The 20,358-nt window shown below is 49.4% G+C and overlaps 1 protein-coding gene across 1 annotated transcript in view; it reads left to right on the top strand.

Annotated features, from left to right (window-relative positions):
* Positions 1-20,358, top strand: part of LOC146817362 (CD109 antigen-like) — a 469,596-nt gene that overhangs the window by 224,555 nt on the left and 224,683 nt on the right. The window contains exon 11 of the mRNA XM_085610954.1: positions 4,050-4,286. Coding sequence (XP_085467080.1) covers positions 4,050-4,286 — 237 coding nt within the window. The remainder of the gene's footprint in view (positions 1-4,049; positions 4,287-20,358) is intronic.

The raw sequence follows: 20,358 nt of genomic DNA, 5'->3' as shown, positions 1-20,358 counted from the left end.
GATCAGTGTTCTTCGTAGCTCAGCGCTCCTGGCATGGAAAGTCATACAAAGAAACTGACATGCATTCTCATGTACAATGCCACATGGAGCCAAATGACGCCACCTACCAGCAGGCAGTGGTACTGCTGGAGAATTCACAAATCTAGTCTGAAGCCTGGGGATAATTCTAAGGTAATGAATAGAGAGAGTTTCTACTAGATAAGGCGTTATTGAAGGTAAGTAACTTGTTTATTAGGATGGTGCTCAACACAAGCAGAGAGAAACTGTGACTAGCCTTAACCTTTCTTGCCATGAAAGACTCTAAAAACCCTAAAAAGACTCTAACTCGGCATGAGTCTTTTCAACAAGGAACTGACCTACAGGCTCATTTGGGTTATTCATTAGTCAGTTGCACCTATCCTTCGCTTAAGCCCGCACCCTGTCTATGGGTGGGGTGATTATTAGATTCCCTTAAAGTGCATACAACCCTGTAACTGACCCACCCTTTTGAAATGTGGTGTATTTTGTAATGCTGTATGATTAAAAGTGCGTTTGTTTACCTAAAATACCATTACAGGATTGGAAAGTACTTTACTTTGTGTGTTGGTTGGTTGTTGATTTCTAAGCTGTTGATCCTCAACACTATCTCTCTGGGAAGCCTGTGACTACTAGCCATTGCTACCCTGAGATTCAAGAAGAGAAATAGTTGTGTTTAGTCCTGGTTGTAGGGTCACAGAAGGACAGACTACATGACACCAGTGGCAAAGGACCTTGACCGTCATGTTTGGGGCCTAGTATCCCCTGTTTGGCATGTGGCCACCCGAACAGGGTTTGATGGTAACTGTCAATGTGGTGGTAATATGTAGTAAAGCATATAGGAAAGATGTGGTGGCATGAAGATCTGTAATTGACAATTCAAATGTTGACTGTTTAGTGGTTGTGGATGTAGTGATATACGTTCCTTGCATAAGGTGTAGCTTGAACTGGTTGCATTTTGGCATCTGTTTGGGTATCATCCAGCAGCAGTCAAATATTCATATGAAACTAACCAGTGAGCTACTTGTGACTGCTGCGTCCACTTCAGCTTCAGAAGGACTACGACCCACCACCGCACACAACAGGCCCCTCGCAGGAGCTGGAACAAGATCACCGACGAGCAGCTCACCGCCTCCCTCAGCCAGAACCCACCCGCCGGCTCAACGGACCCCAACGAAGCCGCCAACTACCTCACACAGTGGATCACCAACTGCGCTGATGTCCTCGCACCACTGAAGAACCCTCCCAGCAGACACGACAGCAAGAAAGCATCTTGGTTCACCGACGAACTCATCACCTCCAAGAAGAACTGCCGCTCCCTGGAGGCTACCTGGCGCACCAACCAGACCACAGACAACATGATTGCCCTCAAGCACGCCACCCGCAAACACCACCAACTGATCCGCGCCACGAAGAAGACAGCCTTCAAGGAACGTCTGGACAACAACACCCACAACAGCAAGGAACTCTTCAACATCGTCAAAGAGCTCTCCAACCTCAACGCTGGAAACAACGACATCACTCCCTCGCAAGACCTCTGCAACTCACTCGCTGCCTTCTTCCACGACAAGGTCACCGACATACACAGCAGCTTCGGCCCTCCAACCACGAACCCCACCACCGAACCAACGCCCCCCACCTCCACCCTCCGCACCTGGACCCCGGTCAGCACCGAAGACACAACCCGGACAATGAACACTATCCACTCCGGATCCCCCACGGACCCCTGCCCACACCACATTTTCAACAAGGCCAACGGCATCATCGCACCCCACCTTCGCGACATCATCAACGCCTCCTTCGACACCACCACCTACCCGGAGTGCTGGAAACACGCCGAGATCAGCGTCCTGCTGAAGAAACCTTCAGCAGACCCCACCGACCTCAAGAACTTCCGCCCCATCTCGCTCCTCCCGTTCCCTGCCAAAGTCATCGAGAAGACCGTCAACAAACAGCTAGCCGACTTCCTCGAGACAAACGGATCCCTTGACCACTCGCAGTCCGGCTTCCGAGCCAACCACAGCACGGAGACCGTCCTCATCACGGCCACAGACGACATCAGAGCCCTACTGGACAACGGGGAAACAGCGGCCCTCATTCTCTTGGACCTCTCCGCAGCATTCGACACTGTCTCCCACCGCACCCTAGTGCAACGCCTGAACAACACTGGAATCCAGGAGAAGGCCCTGAAGTGGATCATCTCATTCCTCGCGGAAGAACCCAAAGAGTCCGCCTCCCCCCGTTCCAGTCAGCGGCCACCGAGGTCATCTGCGGCGTTCCACAGGGTTCATCGCTCAGCACCCTCTTCAACGTTTACATGCGCCCCCTCGCAACCATTGCACGCCAACACAACCACAAGATCATCACCTACGCCGACGACACCCAGCTGATCCTCTCCCTCACCAACGACCCGGCCACCGCCAGAGCCAGCCTACACGAAGGGATGAAAGACGTCACCGAATGGATGAAGAACAGCCGCCTGAAACTGAACTCTGACAAGACGGAGGTCCTCATCCTGGGATCATCACCCTCAGCCTGGGACGACTCCTGGTGGCCCCCTGCCCTGGTCACCACCCCCAAGCCAACGGACCACGCACGCAACCTGGGCTTCATCCTGGACTCCTCCCTGTTGATGACCAGACAAGTCAACGCCGTCTCATCTTCATGCTTCAACACCTTGCGCATGCTTCGAAAGACCATCCGGTGGATCCCCACCAAGACTAGGAAGACGGTCACCCAGGCACTCGTCACCAGCCGGCTGGACTACGGAAACACCCTCTACGCCGGCACCACCGCCAAACTCCAGAGGAAGCTCCAACGATTCCAGAACGCCTCAGCACGACTCGTCCTGGACATCCCCCTGCACAGCCACATCTCCGGACACCTGAGAGACCTGCACTGGCTCCCTGTCAGCAAGAGGATCACGTTCAGACTCCTCACCCACGCACACAAGGCCCTCCACGACCTGGGCCCCAAGCTCATCAACACCCGCCTGACCTTCCACACACCCACCCGCCAGCTCCGCTCCGCCAGCCTTGCCCTCGCCGCCGTTCCACGCATCCACAGAACCACCGCCGGAGGAAGATCCTTCTCCTACCTGGCTGCCAAGACATGGAACTCCCTCCCCATCCACCTCCGGACAACCCAGGACCACCTCGCCTTCAGGAAGCAACTCAAGACCTGGCTGTTCGAGCAGTAACGCTCTCCCCCCCTCCAGCCCCTTGAGACCCTACGGGTGAGTAGTGCGCTATACAAATTCCATGATTGATTGATTGATTGACGGAGTGGGCCACTTACTAAGCCTGTCTTTTTACCTGGAGGGTTAAAAAGGAAAGACGTGCAAAGAACACGGGGAAATTGGAAAGGGGATGTGCAATAGCCCAGAGAATTAGGTCTGTCAAGGTTAAATACATTTTGACAGTGCATAATTTGTGCGGTTTAAAGTAAACAGAGTAAAAAACTCTGCGTAAAATTTGTGAAATTTATAACAAATGTGATTGGTGCGTAAGAAGCATAGACACTGGAATGCGGAAACAGATTCGTAAGCCGGATGAGCTATAGATGGAAAGAGATTAAATGATGCCAACATGCAGGTAACAAATCTAAGGCTATTGCGGCCGAATGCATGTTGAGATGTATCCATCGAAATGTGTTGCATAAAAATGTAGCAATTATAGAAAGGTTATCAAAGTATCCAAATTTGCTCCACAATTTTTTTTCTTCTGAGCTTTCATTCTATTTTCATTTTAAAGAACATTTCAGGAATTGTAGTATTGCATACGGTGCCACTCTCTAGCGCCAGTTTGGCTCTTTTTCTCTAAAACACTGTCTCTTTTCTTTGTCAGTGTGTTTCTCTGACTGTAGACAAACTGCCCCTACTTCTACCTATTTATATCCTCTCTCTCAATCATGTAACTTTCTAAACGTTCTGAATTTTGAGTTACACGAATATTTATTTGAGTTGTGTGGAGTTTTCAAAACGTATTCATTCACATGTGACTTATTTAAATGTGTCTCCCTCGTCTTTATTTTAGATAAGAGTGGTAAGAGTTGATCTGCAACCATTGACTAAAAGTGAAAGGGAGAAAAATGTATCTGTGTTGGTATCTCAATACAACAACGGACGCATTTCAAAAAGAAGTGTCGATGTTCTCAATTTGTCAACTACAACAATGAGCGTGCCGGCATATAAGCAATATGTTATTCAAGAAAACGGGGAAGTAACCATCAACATTCAAGTGCTGGCGTCAACCTCCTATTTAGCAATTGAAGTAAGTAACATTTCTACAAAACCAATTCGGTATTGTTGATGGGGCATCTAATGGTCCATTTTGTTAGACTGCAGCTGTAACATGATGTGTAGCTTGTAATTGAGACCCAGTGTGTGTTCTTTGATGGATGTATTTGGCTAATATGATAGCACTTTAATTACTAATTTATCGCATTTGTTAGGGATGTGCTGTTATTTGGATGTCTTAGCACTGTCTCGTTATTATAGGCTTGTCACTAATCATTTTTGCACCTTCTCTTGTTTGACATTGCTGGTGTGATACCATGTTCTTGGATGTACAGCTTATGTTTTTTATCACAAAATTAATGTGATACATATACTGTCTAAAGTACATAGGCATGGACATCGATTCACCAAAATGCCAGGGGTAGCGAAGTGACATCATATACCCTTTGACCTTAATGATGTCACAGGAAGTGACAGCATATGACCTTTGACCCTGCATCATCCCAAGAAGTGATGTCACATAACCTTAATCCTGATAACCTCAAAAAAATGAACAATGCTGAAGTTAAATACTTGCATAATTATTATTATATATTCATCTAGGGGAGAACAAAGTGTGCGGGCTTCTCTCCCCTGAGAAAAGTTTGATTTTTTTTTACTTTACTAGTGCATGTTAATGCACAATTTTGACATACATTTACTAAAAAGCCATAGGCTCTAAAAAACACTCACTAAATATTCAAGTCCTTTCATGGTGTGGCAAGTTACTGAAATCTGACAGTCCACGAGGTCACCCAATTATGTTTATGAAATGTCCTATGTCAAAAATTACTTCCATTTTTAGGACCACTGTTTTTCCATGGTGGCCCCTTTTGCCCAAACATTGCATAGAATATGCGAGTGCCAGAAGTTTCCTAATACTGCTTCTCTTGCATTATGGAGGTCCCTTATGTCAAAGGTTGTGTCTGATATGTCAAGGACCACTTTTTATCATAGATGGCCCCATGGCCTTGTCACAGTTGTCTTCCTATATGCCAAAAACCTCTTTCAATGTGCCATCACCAGCAATATGCCACAGGAGCCAACTATGCCAAGAATTTCCTTCAGGAGGCCAGTGCTGGCATTTTTTCATTGGTGCTTCGTGCCAAACTTACCTACAGAGTGGCAGATGTAGAATTTTCCCGAGGGTATCCCATAGGCAAGTAATGTCTCCAGTATTCCAGTGCCAACATTTTGTGAAGGGTGCTTCTACGAACCACGAAGCATGGCAGGTCCAACAGCAGATCTTCAAGCATAACAACACATGCTCACTTACATTCACTTATTCACACTTATTATATGATTAGCACTGACTTGCACTCATTAATTTTCACCTACTCTTGTGCTCTCACTCTCACCCTGAATCACTCATTCGCAAACTCTCACTCACTCTTACTCTGACTCACATATAATTACACACTGATTTAGACACACACACATCCACAATCTCATATATAAAAATACATGCTCACACATATACATGCTCTCACCCCCAAAATCACTCTCACCCATATGCACGCACAGAACAAACATTAAAACGATTTTATTTTTCTAATCTAAGATCCTTGTGAAGGTCCAGATCTGGCTGCTCCACTTTTTATTACACTAATAGTGAATAATAAACTATTATTCACTATTAATGCAATAAAAATGAGCAGAAAACGAGGTTAAAACCTGAGTCTGATAATACGAGACACCCCTGTGTTCTTGGCAGTGATCTTTCCACCTTTGAGGCCATGGGTTACAACGGCAGTGCCAGGATCTCAACTGACCCGTAAATGACATCCATGTACATAGGCTGTCTAGTAGATGCAAAGGAAATACTGGCTTTTTTAGTGCATTCAAGAAAAGGAGAAATCGATTTTTAGGAGTTTGATGGTCTGACTCTTAACTGAGTAACTGTAGTTTTTAAGCTATACTAGAGACTGCGGCCATTGCCTGGCTGAGATTGGATGGCTCATCAAGTTGAACGTCATAAAGCCTTCTTGCCTCCCGCAGTTAAATTACCTTACATTTCTGCCAGACTGGCTGAAGGGGAAACTGGGTTAACAGTCAATTTCATTACTTACCACCTGTAAGAAAGTGGATTTCTGTTGCAGTAACACCCCCACCTTTTGCCAGATTTCTGATGCACTTTGACTGAGTGTGCACTGGATCCCTTACAATCAGATTCCCAGTGCCTGTGTTCTTTCCCCAAACTGTACCATTGCTTCCACAATTGGCACACCTCTGGACCACACATTAGTCCCTTTTAAAAGATACCTGTGGTACCAACAGCCTTGTGACCAGAGAGGGTCCTTTAGGGCTGCAGCATGTATTGTGCCCTGTAAAGGGCTCAACATTCCAAACACTTACACACTGCCATCATTAAAAGAGTCCACAAGATACATCAACCTGAGTGCAAAGCCTACACCCCTCTGCCTGTGCATAGGTAAGTCACCCCTAAGGCAGGGTGCACTATAGGTGAGGGCATAGCTACCTGAGCAAATTTTCCCCTACAGTATCTGAGTCCATTCTTGGACACTTTAAGTGCAGTGAAGCCATTTTGAGTACATGGGCAGGTAGTGTGTCAACAAAAACTCAGCAGCTCCATGATGGCTTTACTGAAGACTTAGAATTTTGGTATCAAACTTCTCAGTATAATAGCCCTCATTGATGCCAGTGTTGGATTTATTATAAATTGCGCTCAGAGGGCATCTTAGAGATGCCACCTGAAAAACTACCAACTACTAGTGTATTGGCTCACTAGTCCCTGCCAGCCAGCCACTACCAGACATGTTTCTGACCTCATGGGGTGAGAGCCTTTGTGCTCTCGGAGGTCAGGAACAAAGGCTGCTCTGGGTGGAGGTACGTCCAACCTCCCCCTTGCAGGAACAACAACACGTGGCGGTGAGCCTAAAAGGCTCTCAACTTGTGTTGTGCTGATTTGGGCAGCTGCAACTAGTGAAGATGCCTGCCCCCTGTCCCAGCCCCACCTTTGGCTGCAAGACAGGTGGGAAAACTATTAAGCAGAGTAGGAGTGTCCACTTTAGCTTGGCACACCCCTAGGATGACCAGTAGCTGAGGTAAACCCCTCTCTTCAAAATTCTCCATCTTGGTTTGGAGAATTAGGCCCAATAGAAACAGGGATGTGCCCCTCTGCCCAAAGGGAGGGGGCACCTGAAGGGTGTAGTCACCATAAGGGACAGTAGCCTGGGCTCCAACTTCAGTAACACCCTGAACCTTGTTTCTCAGATTCAATGACTTACGAAGAAGAAGGACCAAAGAACCATGCAGCAGTGGAGAAGAAGACTACAACTGACTTGGCCCCAGCCCTACTGGCCTGCCTCCTCGACCCTGCTCCAAGAAACCAGTGTGATTCGCATCCAGCAACCTCCAAAAACCCATGGGACCTGTGCTGTCTTCAACAAAAACTCTTTTCTCCCGTGGATACCAAATTTGTCCAACAAGAACCTAACCCCGGGACTCCGTATCCAGGCGGATCTGCGACCCCTTCACCAGTCTGCACCCGTCACCCACGGCCCAAACCCAAGTGGCCCACTGATCCAGTGATGTTTCCCCAGCGATCCTGACCCAGAATCCAGCATTGGACAACTTCTCCTGAACTTCCCCACGATGCCTGCAGCCTCAACTTGGAGGGTCCCCCCTGACTGCAACCGGAGCTGGTGAGAGAAACCCGATGCCTAAAGACACCCTTGCACCCGCAGCCCCAAGGCCTAGGAGTGCCCAACTGATGGTGTCTCTGCTTACCCCCACTATCTATCTTACCTCACCAGTCGAGGGATTTCTTCAGCCCGCCTTCTGGATCAAGCCTGTAGCCATTTTCTTCAACCAAGGATCTCCATTGGTTTCTACAGAGCTCTCGATGCCTACTTTGCACTCTGCACCCGGCCACCCCTGTGCCGCTGGTGGTGCAGTCTAGGTGCACTTTGGTGGCCCCTCCAGTGCTGACCTCAACCGCCAGGACCTGTGTCCCTGAAACGCAGGTACTTACCTGCAATTGGTGCCTCTTCGAGGTGCCCTCAGTCCCCATAGGATAACATTGGTCCCAGTGACCCCTGCACCCGACCGCCTCAGTGCCCCTGGTGGTGCAGTACCTACCTTGGTCTGACCCTTGCCCAGTGTTGACTAAACCCCTGTAGAATAGAACTGACAACCGTTTACTTACCTGCAAGTTACTCACTTGTTTTTTCCTCTCATAGGATTGCATTGGCCTCTCACTGTATTGTACTAAGTGTGATCCTGAACACAAAGGGGCTTATTTACATGCCCCTTGCGCCGCCGCTGCGTCACTTTTAATATGAGAAAAAGAGACGCACTGGTGGCGCAAAGGGCTTGTAAATAGGCCGCCAAGTATCTTTTTCCACTGTGAAGAGCTTTACATGAACATGTAATGTATTGTATTGAGTCTATACAAATCTTTTGCAAGTAATAACTTGAAATGTGAAACAACCATTACACCGCATTCATTACAACACATGCTTTTACCCCGCATGCCATTGCAATGAAAATGGCTTGCTGTAGGGGGTAGAAGGTGTTGGATTTAACTCCAGCACCTTCCCTACTGTTGCACAGACTGGAGTTGAAATAGTAAATTATACTATTCCAACACCAGCGCACCCCCGACTGCAAGTCGGGGTAAAAAATTGCATTGCAACGGCATGCGGGGTAAAAGCATGCGTTGTAACATCATACAACCCTTGATAGTATTGCATAATGGAAAGTCTACTTACCTATAACTGAGTTCAACTTGGTTCCTAAAAATAATAGTAACTAAAGTAATGCTTTTACAAAACATTGGCCTGGAGTCAGTCATCGAGTGTGTGTTCCTTACTTGTATGAGTATGTCCAACAAATGCATTCCCACTGCTCTCTAATAAGCCTAACTGCTCGAGCACGCTACCACAAATAGTGCTTTTAGTATTATCTACTTAAGCCTCAGTAGGCCTTTGGGGATTCACTGGACTCTGTACACACTACACCTTACTTTGGTATAGTATATATACAGCCAGCTTTCTACATCACCCAGAGTGTGATTAGTACTTGCAATATTATCAATGGCTGGTTGTCCGATAATTAGGTGGCTAGTTTATGTTCAAAAGCTGCTCGCACAAATTGGGCTTGGGGAATATTGGTCCACCCCGGCCGCAGAAACTAATTTGTACAGGTCTGCACTTATAGATACATATTGGGCTCCTGTCCATGACAGGGAATTCCAGAATGTAACGAAGGGCTCCCTTACTTCACTTTTTCTAACTTTTAAACCTAACACCCAATAGGAGCCTTTTTTGGATTTTCTTAACCATCTACCAGCAAAGACCCTATTTCTTAAATTTTGCTATGGTACCTTACCTTTAATGCCCTTACTCGTAAAATGGAACCATCCGATTGAAAGAAGTACCCTATGCCCAGTTTGCCAACAAGCTGATGAATCACTATTGCACTTTATTTTTTCTGTTCAGGTTATACCCGCCCCAGGAAAACATGGATTATACCTATATGCAGACAACTAGGTTGTCGAAAGCTTGAGATTGTCCTATGGCTCCTCCGCACAGAATCTTCACAGGTAGTTGTCTGTGCGGTATCAAATATATATACTGGAGTTGGTCTATTAGAAGCAAGGCCATCAAATGACAAACATAGTTGATCTATTTATGGGTTTTTTGTATGGTGTTAATTACTGTATTTTTAGTGTATTAATATATTTTTATAACTGGCAAAGCATAGGGGGATAAATTGGATTAAAAAAAATATATCTCATAGCCGTTTATATTAATGACTTGTAAAATGTTTTATTTATATGTTTTAGAGTGGGTTTTTTATATTGTCAAATTGTACATTTATATATTGTACAAGCTTATGGACCTTTATGCGCTGATTGCCCGAATAAATTATTTTGATGATCACTTGCAATATTACTTTGCACTGTTTTTCCTCTTTACCTGTAACATTAATAGACCACCAGTTAGTCATTAAATGTAATGTCATGTAATAAAGGTCCTGAGTGTAGTGTTTCCTCTTATCAAGCCTTCCAATTGGCCCAACAAAATGTTGGCAATGTGTCCATAGTGATTAGAAAATTTAACAGGTACAATAATATCTTAACACTGCCATCCTCCTTTAAAATGGGGCAACCAGATTTCTGTTCAAAGCTGGAGAGCAAAATGTTCCAATCTATACATTTCCAGAGTGTTAGACCTGTCAGCCCTTTGGGTGGTCCCTCCTCATCATTATTTATTTTGTCCCACTTTTGCCTCAAACCCTGTTTGAATTTTTCCTTTTTGGGAACCACCAGACTTTTTTAGTGTTGCTGCAGATTCAGGGAGCCATTTTAGCTACCCCTGAAACTTCTGTCTGAGGGCCTGGAGCACAAGATGGTGGCCACCTGTGACATCACCAGCATCCACTGGAACCTACCAGCACCTTCCAGAACATTCCAGGAGATTCCAGAACTCTGTGACAGTTGGAGACCGTTTAGAATGTTGGGAGGATAAGAGAGGCAGTTGGCAGTTGGAGCTGGCAGTTGGCACCTGACTGGTGAAGAGAGAGGAGCACAACAGTGAAGGAGGAAGGAGTGAAGCAGCAGGGGTGGAAACTTGTGCCTGGAGTGGGGTCCATAAACCCACCCTTGATACTTGTCCCTACTGATGGATCCCAGCCTATAGCCCTGTGTGGGAAGAAGACAGAAGAAACTTATCCTAAGGACCTGGACAGCAGGAACAGGCCTTAGAACCAAGAAAACAGCAAGATTCTGACCTGAGAACTGGTTTCCCTGGAGTCCGGCGTCGAGTAGCCTGACGACCTGGAGCCCGAGGTGGAGAAGCGGCGCTGACTGAAGTAGCAGACGTCGTACCCGGAGCCGCCAGAGGTCGTGAGAGGGCGCCGACGGAGGTCGTGAGGAATACCAGAGGTCGGAGGAGGAAGTGAACCGAGGTCGAGCGAGCGGCGTCATCGGAGGAGTGAAGTCCGCCCTCCGGAGTCGTCGGAGACCGAGGTAGAGGAGCACCGGAGGTCGGGAGTGAGGATCGCACTCCGGAGTCGCCCGGAGCCTGTGAGGAGGAGCACCGGAGGTCGGGGGTGAGGATCGCACCCCGGAGTCGCCGGAAGTCGACATCGAGGCCAGGCTGGCCGACGTCATCGGAGCCGAGAGCGCCATCGGACCGGAGCCGCCCGAAGTCGACATCGTGAAGAGACTGCCCGACGCCGTCGAATCGGAGGTCGAGATCGAACCGAGGCCACCGACATCGGACCGGAACCGCCTACCGGCGTCGTCAAAGAACTGACATTGTGCCGAGGCCGCCGAGACCGAACCGGAACCGCCTCACGGCGTCGACACGACTCCAGCGGCGTCGGAACATCAGAAAAAGGGCAGTAAGTGGAGTAGAGGGCGCCTAAGGCCCTGTGGAGACCTGAGAGACTGCTCTAAGGGGCTAGGGAGGTGCTGAAACCAACCTGACTGTGCAAGGGGTGAACTGGGACTAACCTAGAGAGGTTGTGTGGAGAGAGAAAGCCAGGGCACTGGTATTCCCCCCCTTTGATCTACCTCAGATTAGGCCTCAGCCTTGTCCCAGCCAGGGAGTAGCCCCCCTCAAGCCTTCCACAACCCTACAAGCTGTGCCTGGGCCAAATCAGCCCTTAAGAATTGAAGTGTCATCTGATTACATGAGTGTTGCTGTATACTTTTAATTATTTATTGGGGGTACTGTATTTATTGGATTTTTACCTATTTATTGCTGCACTATATTTATAGGTCCACAGGACTTGATGGTGTACAATATTTATTGGTACAGTATTTATTGCCTCAAAGTATTTAATTGTCTGTATATATTGCACTTGTATTTATGCCCTGTTATTTATGATCACCCCTATTTATTTCATCAAACAGCCAATATTTATTTGACCTGCACTAATTGAAACTTGTATATTGTGATTGACCTATTTATTTTTCCAATCAGCAACTAAGAGAAAAAGATAAAGAAAGAATATTTTCATAATTTTTACGGTGTAGAGTCGTTTTTGGAACGGATGCACGCATGGTTATTGTATGGGTATATTGTATGCTTAGCACTGCGCCTGTTTCCTGACCACTCGAGCCAAGCTACCACAGTGTGTTCGGGGAGTCCACCACCACCCTGCGGAGTGGGAGTGGGCAGTTTCCAACATAAATTGGTGTTCAGCGGTGGGATAGAGCTGTGCCTACATATACTCAACAATAACTGTGGGTAGTCCATAGGCCTACACCGGGAGTTTTCTCAAAGCGGCCTTCCTAATTGTGGGATTTTGTTTTTTCCAAATTTACTCTGGTGGTGGGAGGAGGTATTATTAAAGGTACCCCCCTACATTGCTACTGCACAAAACCTGTCCTCTAACCTGAGTGGGCAAGATGGAGTTTGTACTAGAGAATCTAGAAACGTACACTGTGGCCCAACTCAGGGAGTTTTGCCAGCGGGAGGGGGTGTACTGTCCCCCAGGAGCAAAGAAGGGTGCACTCCAAACCAGCTTAAGGGCTTGGGGGGAGGCACGCCGAGAAAGCAAGGCTGAGGAGGAAGACAGGGATGGAGAGCCTGACCCCGAGGGGGCTGAGATGTACCAACCTGAGGTGGGGAACCTGTCAGCAGGGCCCAGGACACTTTCTAGGAAGGGCAGCACTGTCTCTAGCGGGGGCTTATCCAGCGTGGAGTTAGCAGATCGGAGAGAGAAAAGACAGCTCACATGGGATTTAGCAAAGCTGGAGAAGGAGAAGGAGGAACAGAGGTTGGCTCATGAGACGGAGAAAGAGAGGATGGCTCATGAGATAAGACTGAAAGAGATAGAGCTTCAGATCTTAAGAATTGGGGCACCAACTGTTCCTAATGGTGGCAGCAAAGACCAAGAAATCACCAGGGAATCCAAACCTTACCTGCCAAAGGACATAGTAGCTAGCTATGGGGCGGGTGACGACATCGCCAAGTGGCTAGCAGCCTATGAGGTCTCGTTGAGGGCCCATGGGGTTCCAGTGAAGTATTGGGGAGGAGGATTGTATAGGTACATGCCTCCAGCTGGTAGGGATGCTTTATTGGCCCTCGAAGAGGATGAGCAGACCCACTACCCCACCATGAAACTGGCGCTCATCAGAAAGTTTGGACTAACACCTGAAAAGTACAGACAGAAGTTCAGGGGTAGTCACAAGCTGGGCACACAGAATTGGGTGGACTTCCTGGACTATGCAAAGAAGGCACTAGAAGGTTGGATTCAGGGCAGTGAAGTAAGGAACTACGAGGAGCTGTTTGACCTAGTACTGAAGGAACACCTACTCGAGAAATGTTTCCCTGAACTGCGGCAACACCTGGTGGATAGCAAGCTGACCAGCCCCCGGAAGCTTGCTGAGGAGGCGGACATTTGGGCCAGTACCCGGGTGTCCACAAGGGGGACTGGAGGGGATACTCAAAAGGCCGGACAGGGCGCCCCCCAGAAGAAAGAAGGAGGGGAAAAGAAAAAGGAGTTCTCCAAAGGCCCCCAAAATAACTTCCAAGGGAAGGGAACAGGATTCACCTCTAAGGCTAACCCACCCAGAAACCCTAATCCTGGCCAGAGTCAGCAGCCAAGGGTTGTCCATTGCTACGAGTGCGGTGGCGTTGGACACTATAAAGGAGATCCGAAGTGTCAGAAACGATCGCCCCCTCCCACTGGAGGAAAGACCCCCGGAGTAGCTAGTGTAGTGCTCGGGGAGGAGATGCCCTTAACTAAGGGAAGGGAGTGGGCGGGTGTCACTTTAGTGTCCCTGGGAGAACGGGAGATGGTTCCCAAGATCCAGGTGCCCGCAAATACCGCAAAGTATGGGCAGTGGATCACCATCAACGGCCAAAGAGGGGAGGCTCTGAGAGACACAGGAGCCAGTATGACTATGGTGCGTAGCCAGCTGGTGTCTCCAGAGCAGGTAATTCCCGATGTACTCCACCCAGCCGCGATGGCTGACGGCAGAACAGGTCACTATCCCGTGGCCGAGGTTCCCTTTGAATGGGGGGGGGTTGCAGGTTCACTTCGAGTTGCCGTAAGCCCTGCCGTGCCAGTCGATTGTCTGCTGGGCAATGACACGGAGCACAACGCTTGGAAGGAGGTGGAATACCGGACTCACACCGAGATGCTGGGTACACCTGACTGGGCCTGTGTTAGCACAAGGTCCGAGACTACCCGAAGAGGGAGTTCATTCCGGCTGGAGCCTGGAACAAAGGCCCAGCCAGCTGCCAGTCAAGGGAAGAACCGAGGACAGGAGGAGCCTGCCTCGGCGTCTCCACCCCGTAGGACGGATAGGCCACCGGAGGTGGTGGACCAGGAGTCTGCGGAGGGGGACGTTACCAACCTGGAGGACCTACCCATCCCGGCCGAGTGGCACGTGGAGGGAGGCCCGTCCAGGGAGGAATTCTGCCAGGGCCAGAGGGAGTGCCCTAACCTTGAGGGGCTGAGGCGACAGGCCGAAGCCCAGGCAGCAGGGAACGTTGAAGGGAACTACAGTGTTTACTGGGAGGATGGCCTCCTCTACAGTGAACCCAAGGCACCCCTACATGGATCGTCACGAGCCTTGGTAGTTCCTCAACGTTATCGAGCCTTCCTTTTAGAGTTGGCTCACGAGATACCATTGGCAGGACACCTGGGGCAAGACAAGACCTTCGCCCGTCTTGTCCCACACTTTTATTGGCCTCAGATGAAAGTGTCGTCCGATACCTACTGCCGGACATGTGTGTCTTGCCAAGCCAGTGGGAAAACAGGGGTGAAGCTGAAAGCTCCCCTGGAACCACTCCCTGTCGTTAGCACCCCCTTTGAAAGGGTGGGCATCGACATTGTGGGTCCATTAGATCCACCAACTACAGCTGGTCACAGGTTTATCCTGGTTCTGGTGGATCATGCCACACGGTACCCAGAGGCAATACCTCTGAGGACCATAACAGCACCTGTTGTGGCTAGGGCCCTGATGGGAATCTTTACCCGAGTGGGTTTTCCCAAGGAAGTTGTGTCCGACAGGGGGACCAACTTCATGTCAGCATATATGCGGGCAATGTGGAAGGAGTCTGGAGTGACCTACCGGTTCACAACTCCTTACCACCCCCAGACCAATGGTCTAGTGGAAAGGTTTAACAAAACCTTAAAAGGCATGATCAGAAGTCTGCCTGAAAGCCTGCGGAGGAAATGGGACGTCCTCCTACCCTGTTTACTTTTTTCCTACAGGGAAGTGCCACAGAAGGGAGTGGGCTTCAGCCCCTTCGAGCTTCTGTATGGGCACCCTGTACGCGGACCTCTTAACCTGGTGAGAGACGGATGGGAAAGAACTCCCAGAAAGCTCCCCCAGGATGTGGTGAGCTACATGCTGGCCTTCCGGAGCCAAATGGCTAAGTTGTGGAAGCAAGCTTCTGACAACTTGGAAGCCAGCCAAGCAGTGATGAAGGCGTGGTATGACCACAATGCTCACCCGGTGGAGTTGGAGCCTGGCCAGAAGGTGTGGGTGATCGAACCAGGAGAGCTTAGTGCCCTTCAGGATCGCTGGTCAGGACCCTTTGAGGTGTTGGAGAAGAAGGGTAAGGCTACCTACTTGGTGGACCTGAAGACCCCTCGTCAGCCCCTGCGGGTGCTGCATGCCAACCGCCTCAAACCCCACCACGAGAGGCCCGAAGTCATCTTGATGATGGTGACTGACGGAGGAGAGGACGTGGAAAGCGAGCCTCTCCCTGATCTGTTTGCGTCTCAAGAAAAGGATGGGTCGGTGGAGGGAGTGATACTCTCCCCATCTCTAACTCCTGAACAGCAGGAGGACTGTCGCCAGGTCCTGGGGCAGTACTCTTCGTTGTTCTCCCTTGTCCCGGGTAGGACTCACCTGTGCGTCCATGACGTGGACACAGGAGACAGCCCACCTGTGAAGTCCAAGATCTACCGGATGTCAGACAAGGTGAAGGCCAGCATTCATAGTGAGGTCACTAAGATGCTGGAGCTAGGAGTGATTGAACCTTCTAGCAGCCCCTGGTCCAGTCCGGTGGTGTTAGTACCAAAAGCTGCACCACCGGGTGCCCAACCAGAACTGAGGTTCTGTGTGGACTACCGGGGACTGAATTCAGTGACAAAAACTGATGCTCATCCGATCCCTAGGGCGGATGAATTGATTGACCGGCTGGGAGCTGCCCAATATCTAAGTACCTTTGACCTTACTTCGGGGTACTGGCAGATCTCTTTGACTGATGGAGCAAGGGAAAGGTCAGCCTTCTCCACGCCCAATGGCCACTACCAGTTCTGTGTGATGCCCTTTGGGCTCAAGAACGCACCTGCCACGTTTCAGCGCCTGGTAAACCAGATCCTCACCGGAATGGAGAGTTTCTCTGCTGCTTATCTGGATGACATAGCCGTCTTCAGTAACAGCTGGGAGGATCACTTGCGTCACCTGCAAGCTGTTCTCCAGGCCCTGAGACAAGCTGGATTGTCGATCAAGGCCAGCAAGTGCCAGATCGGGCAGGGGTCGGTAGTGTACCTTGGACACTTGGTGGGTAGGGGAACGGTGCAACCCCTCCAGGCGAAGATCGAGGCCATCATGGCCTGGGAACCCCCCAAGACACAGACTGAGGTCCGAGCATTTTTGGGCCTCACGGGATACTACCGCCGCTTCGTGAAGGGGTACGGTACCATCGTAGCCCCTCTCACGGAGCTCACGTCCAAGAAACAACCTCGACGGGTAGTCTGGACGGAGGCTTGTCAGCAAGCCTTTGAGAGATTGAAGAAAGCCATGTGCGAGGCCCCGGTCTTAAGGGCCCCAGACTTTTCCAAGAAGTTCATTGTCCAGACAGATGCATCAGAACATGGCATTGGGGCAGTGTTATCGCAACTCAACGAAGAGGGTCTGGATCAACCCGTGGTCTTCCTATCCAGGAGACTACTTCCCAGGGAACAGAAGTGGAGTGCAATAGAGCGTGAAGCCTTTGCAGTGGTATGGGCTCTGAAGAAGTTGCGGCCATACCTGTTTGGCTCGCACTTCCTGGTTCAGACCGACCACAGACCCCTTCGCTGGCTGATGCAGATGAAGGGGGAGAATCCCAAGTTGTTGAGGTGGTCTATTTCCCTACAGGGGATGGACTTTCAGGTGGAACATCGGCCTGGAGTGGACCACGCCAATGCAGACGGTCTCTCAAGGTATTTCCGCCTTAGTGATGAGAACTCCCAAGGGGTTGGGTAGCTCTCCCCACTTTCAGCTGGGGGGGACGCGTGTTAGACCTGTCAGCCCTTTGGGTGGTCCCTCCTCATCATTATTTATTTTGTCCCACTTTTGCCTCAAACCCTGTTTGAATTTTTCCTTTTTGGGAACCACCAGACTTTTTTAGTGTTGCTGCAGATTCAGGGAGCCATTTTAGCTACCCCTGAAACTTCTGTCTGAGGGCCTGGAGCACAAGATGGTGGCCACCTGTGACATCACCAGCATCCACTGGAACCTACCAGCACCTTCCAGAACATTCCAGGAGATTCCAGAACTCTGTGACAGTTGGAGACCGTTTAGAATGTTGGGAGGATAAGAGAGGCAGTTGGCAGTTGGAGCTGGCAGTTGGCACCTGACTGGTGAAGAGAGAGGAGCACAACAGTGAAGGAGGAAGGAGTGAAGCAGCAGGGGTGGAAACTTGTGCCTGGAGTGGGGTCCATAAACCCACCCTTGATACTTGTCCCTACTGATGGATCCCAGCCTATAGCCCTGTGTGGGAAGAAGACAGAAGAAACTTATCCTAAGGACCTGGACAGCAGGAACAGGCCTTAGAACCAAGAAAACAGCAAGATTCTGACCTGAGAACTGGTTTCCCTGGAGTCCGGCGTCGAGTAGCCTGACGACCTGGAGCCCGAGGTGGAGAAGCGGCGCTGACTGAAGTAGCAGACGTCGTACCCGGAGCCGCCAGAGGTCGTGAGAGGGCGCCGACGGAGGTCGTGAGGAATACCAGAGGTCGAGGAGGAAGTGAACCGAGGTCGAGCGAGCGGCGTCATCGGAGGAGTGAAGTCCGCCCTCCGGAGTCGTCGGAGACCGAGGTAGAGGAGCACCGGAGGTCGGGAGTGAGGATCGCACTCCGGAGTCGCCCGGAGCCTGTGAGGAGGAGCACCGGAGGTCGGGGGTGAGGATCGCACCCCGGAGTCGCCGGAAGTCGACATCGAGGCCAGGCTGGCCGACGTCATCGGAGCCGAGAGCGCCATCGGACCGGAGCCGCCCGAAGTCGACATCGTGAAGAGACTGCCCGACGCCGTCGAATCGGAGGTCGAGATCGAACCGAGGCCACCGACATCGGACCGGAACCGCCTACCGGCGTCGTCAAAGAACTGACATTGTGCCGAGGCCGCCGAGACCGAACCGGAACCGCCTCACGGCGTCGACACGACTCCAGCGGCGTCGGAACATCAGAAAAAGGGCAGTAAGTGGAGTAGAGGGCGCCTAAGGCCCTGTGGAGACCTGAGAGACTGCTCTAAGGGGCTAGGGAGGTGCTGAAACCAACCTGACTGTGCAAGGGGTGAACTGGGACTAACCTAGAGAGGTTGTGTGGAGAGAGAAAGCCAGGGCACTGGTATTCCCCCCCTTTGATCTACCTCAGATTAGGCCTCAGCCTTGTCCCAGCCAGGGAGTAGCCCCCCTCAAGCCTTCCACAACCCTACAAGCTGTGCCTGGGCCAAATCAGCCCTTAAGAATTGAAGTGTCATCTGATTACATGAGTGTTGCTGTATACTTTTAATTATTTATTGGGGGTACTGTATTTATTGGATTTTTACCTATTTATTGCTGCACTATATTTATAGGTCCACAGGACTTGATGGTGTACAATATTTATTGGTACAGTATTTATTGCCTCAAAGTATTTAATTGTCTGTATATATTGCACTTGTATTTATGCCCTGTTATTTATGATCACCCCTATTTATTTCATCAAACAGCCAATATTTATTTGACCTGCACTAATTGAAACTTGTATATTGTGATTGACCTATTTATTTTTCCAATCAGCAACTAAGAGAAAAAGATAAAGAAAGAATATTTTCATAATTTTTACGGTGTAGAGTCGTTTTTGGAACGGATGCACGCATGGTTATTGTATGGGTATATTGTATGCTTAGCACTGCGCCTGTTTCCTGACCACTCGAGCCAAGCTACCACAGTGTGTTCGGGGAGTCCACCACCACCCTGCGGAGTGGGAGTGGGCAGTTTCCAACACAGAGGTACCTGCCTCAAGTCACATCATGAGCTTTTATAAGTCAGGTCACATTTCCAGTCCACGAGTCTTCATGTCATTCAACAAATCTGAAAAACTATCTCAGTTCCCCTCTTAAATACGTCAAAGAACCAATGGCTATTTGAGTGCCCTATTTTTGAGTGATTAAATATTCATTGTAGAGTATGTTCTCTACAAATCATTAAAGCCGGAAATCCAGAATATTTCAGATTGCTTGGAAGGGAGAAATAGGGCAAATATTTTTGACTTCCCAGATGTTAGTGAGGCAGCGTGGCGTAACAATCTCTCCATTGCAGACCAACTAAAGGACGCAATTGGGGGTGGGTTATTAGTTGTAGTTCAGCAGCGCAACAGAGTGGGGCTTGGATAAGGGTCTCTGCAGTGGCCCCCAGCCTGTTTGGGGTTTCTTTTAAAGTTACCGCAGAAGAGCATTGCCCAGTAATCGAGTTAGGTAATTGCATTAGTAGGGTAGTAGACGATTGTTCAAGTGGGAGCAAATAGGGTTCTTAACAAAATACTAGAACTGCACCTGATTGTGCCAGTTTCTTAAGTCAGATGAGATGCAGTGGGTTGATCAAGGGGGTATGGCTTTTGGCACTCCAGAAGTCATGTCTGATTGAAGAGTCTGTTGCATGCTTTATTAAACAGTTACTTGATCATTAGGACGTTGCCCAGTAAGGCAGTTAACACCCTTGATTTATTTGGCAGTGGTTGTTGACTTCGCGTCTTGAGCTCATGCAGTTGGCAAGGTATGACTGGCACCTGCACTTTCACAAGTCCCATGCTTAAAAGTAGTCTTGCCACTGGCTCTTGAGGGTCCAGTTATTTTCTGGGTTCCTGACAGATATGGTGTTTATG

Source organism: Triturus cristatus, chromosome 6 (assembly GCF_964204655.1).
Source record: "Triturus cristatus chromosome 6, aTriCri1.1, whole genome shotgun sequence".
Taxonomy (NCBI): Eukaryota; Metazoa; Chordata; class Amphibia; order Caudata; family Salamandridae; genus Triturus; species Triturus cristatus.
Note: the sequence above shows the minus strand (reverse complement) of the source record. Positions and strands in the feature narration are given on the sequence as shown.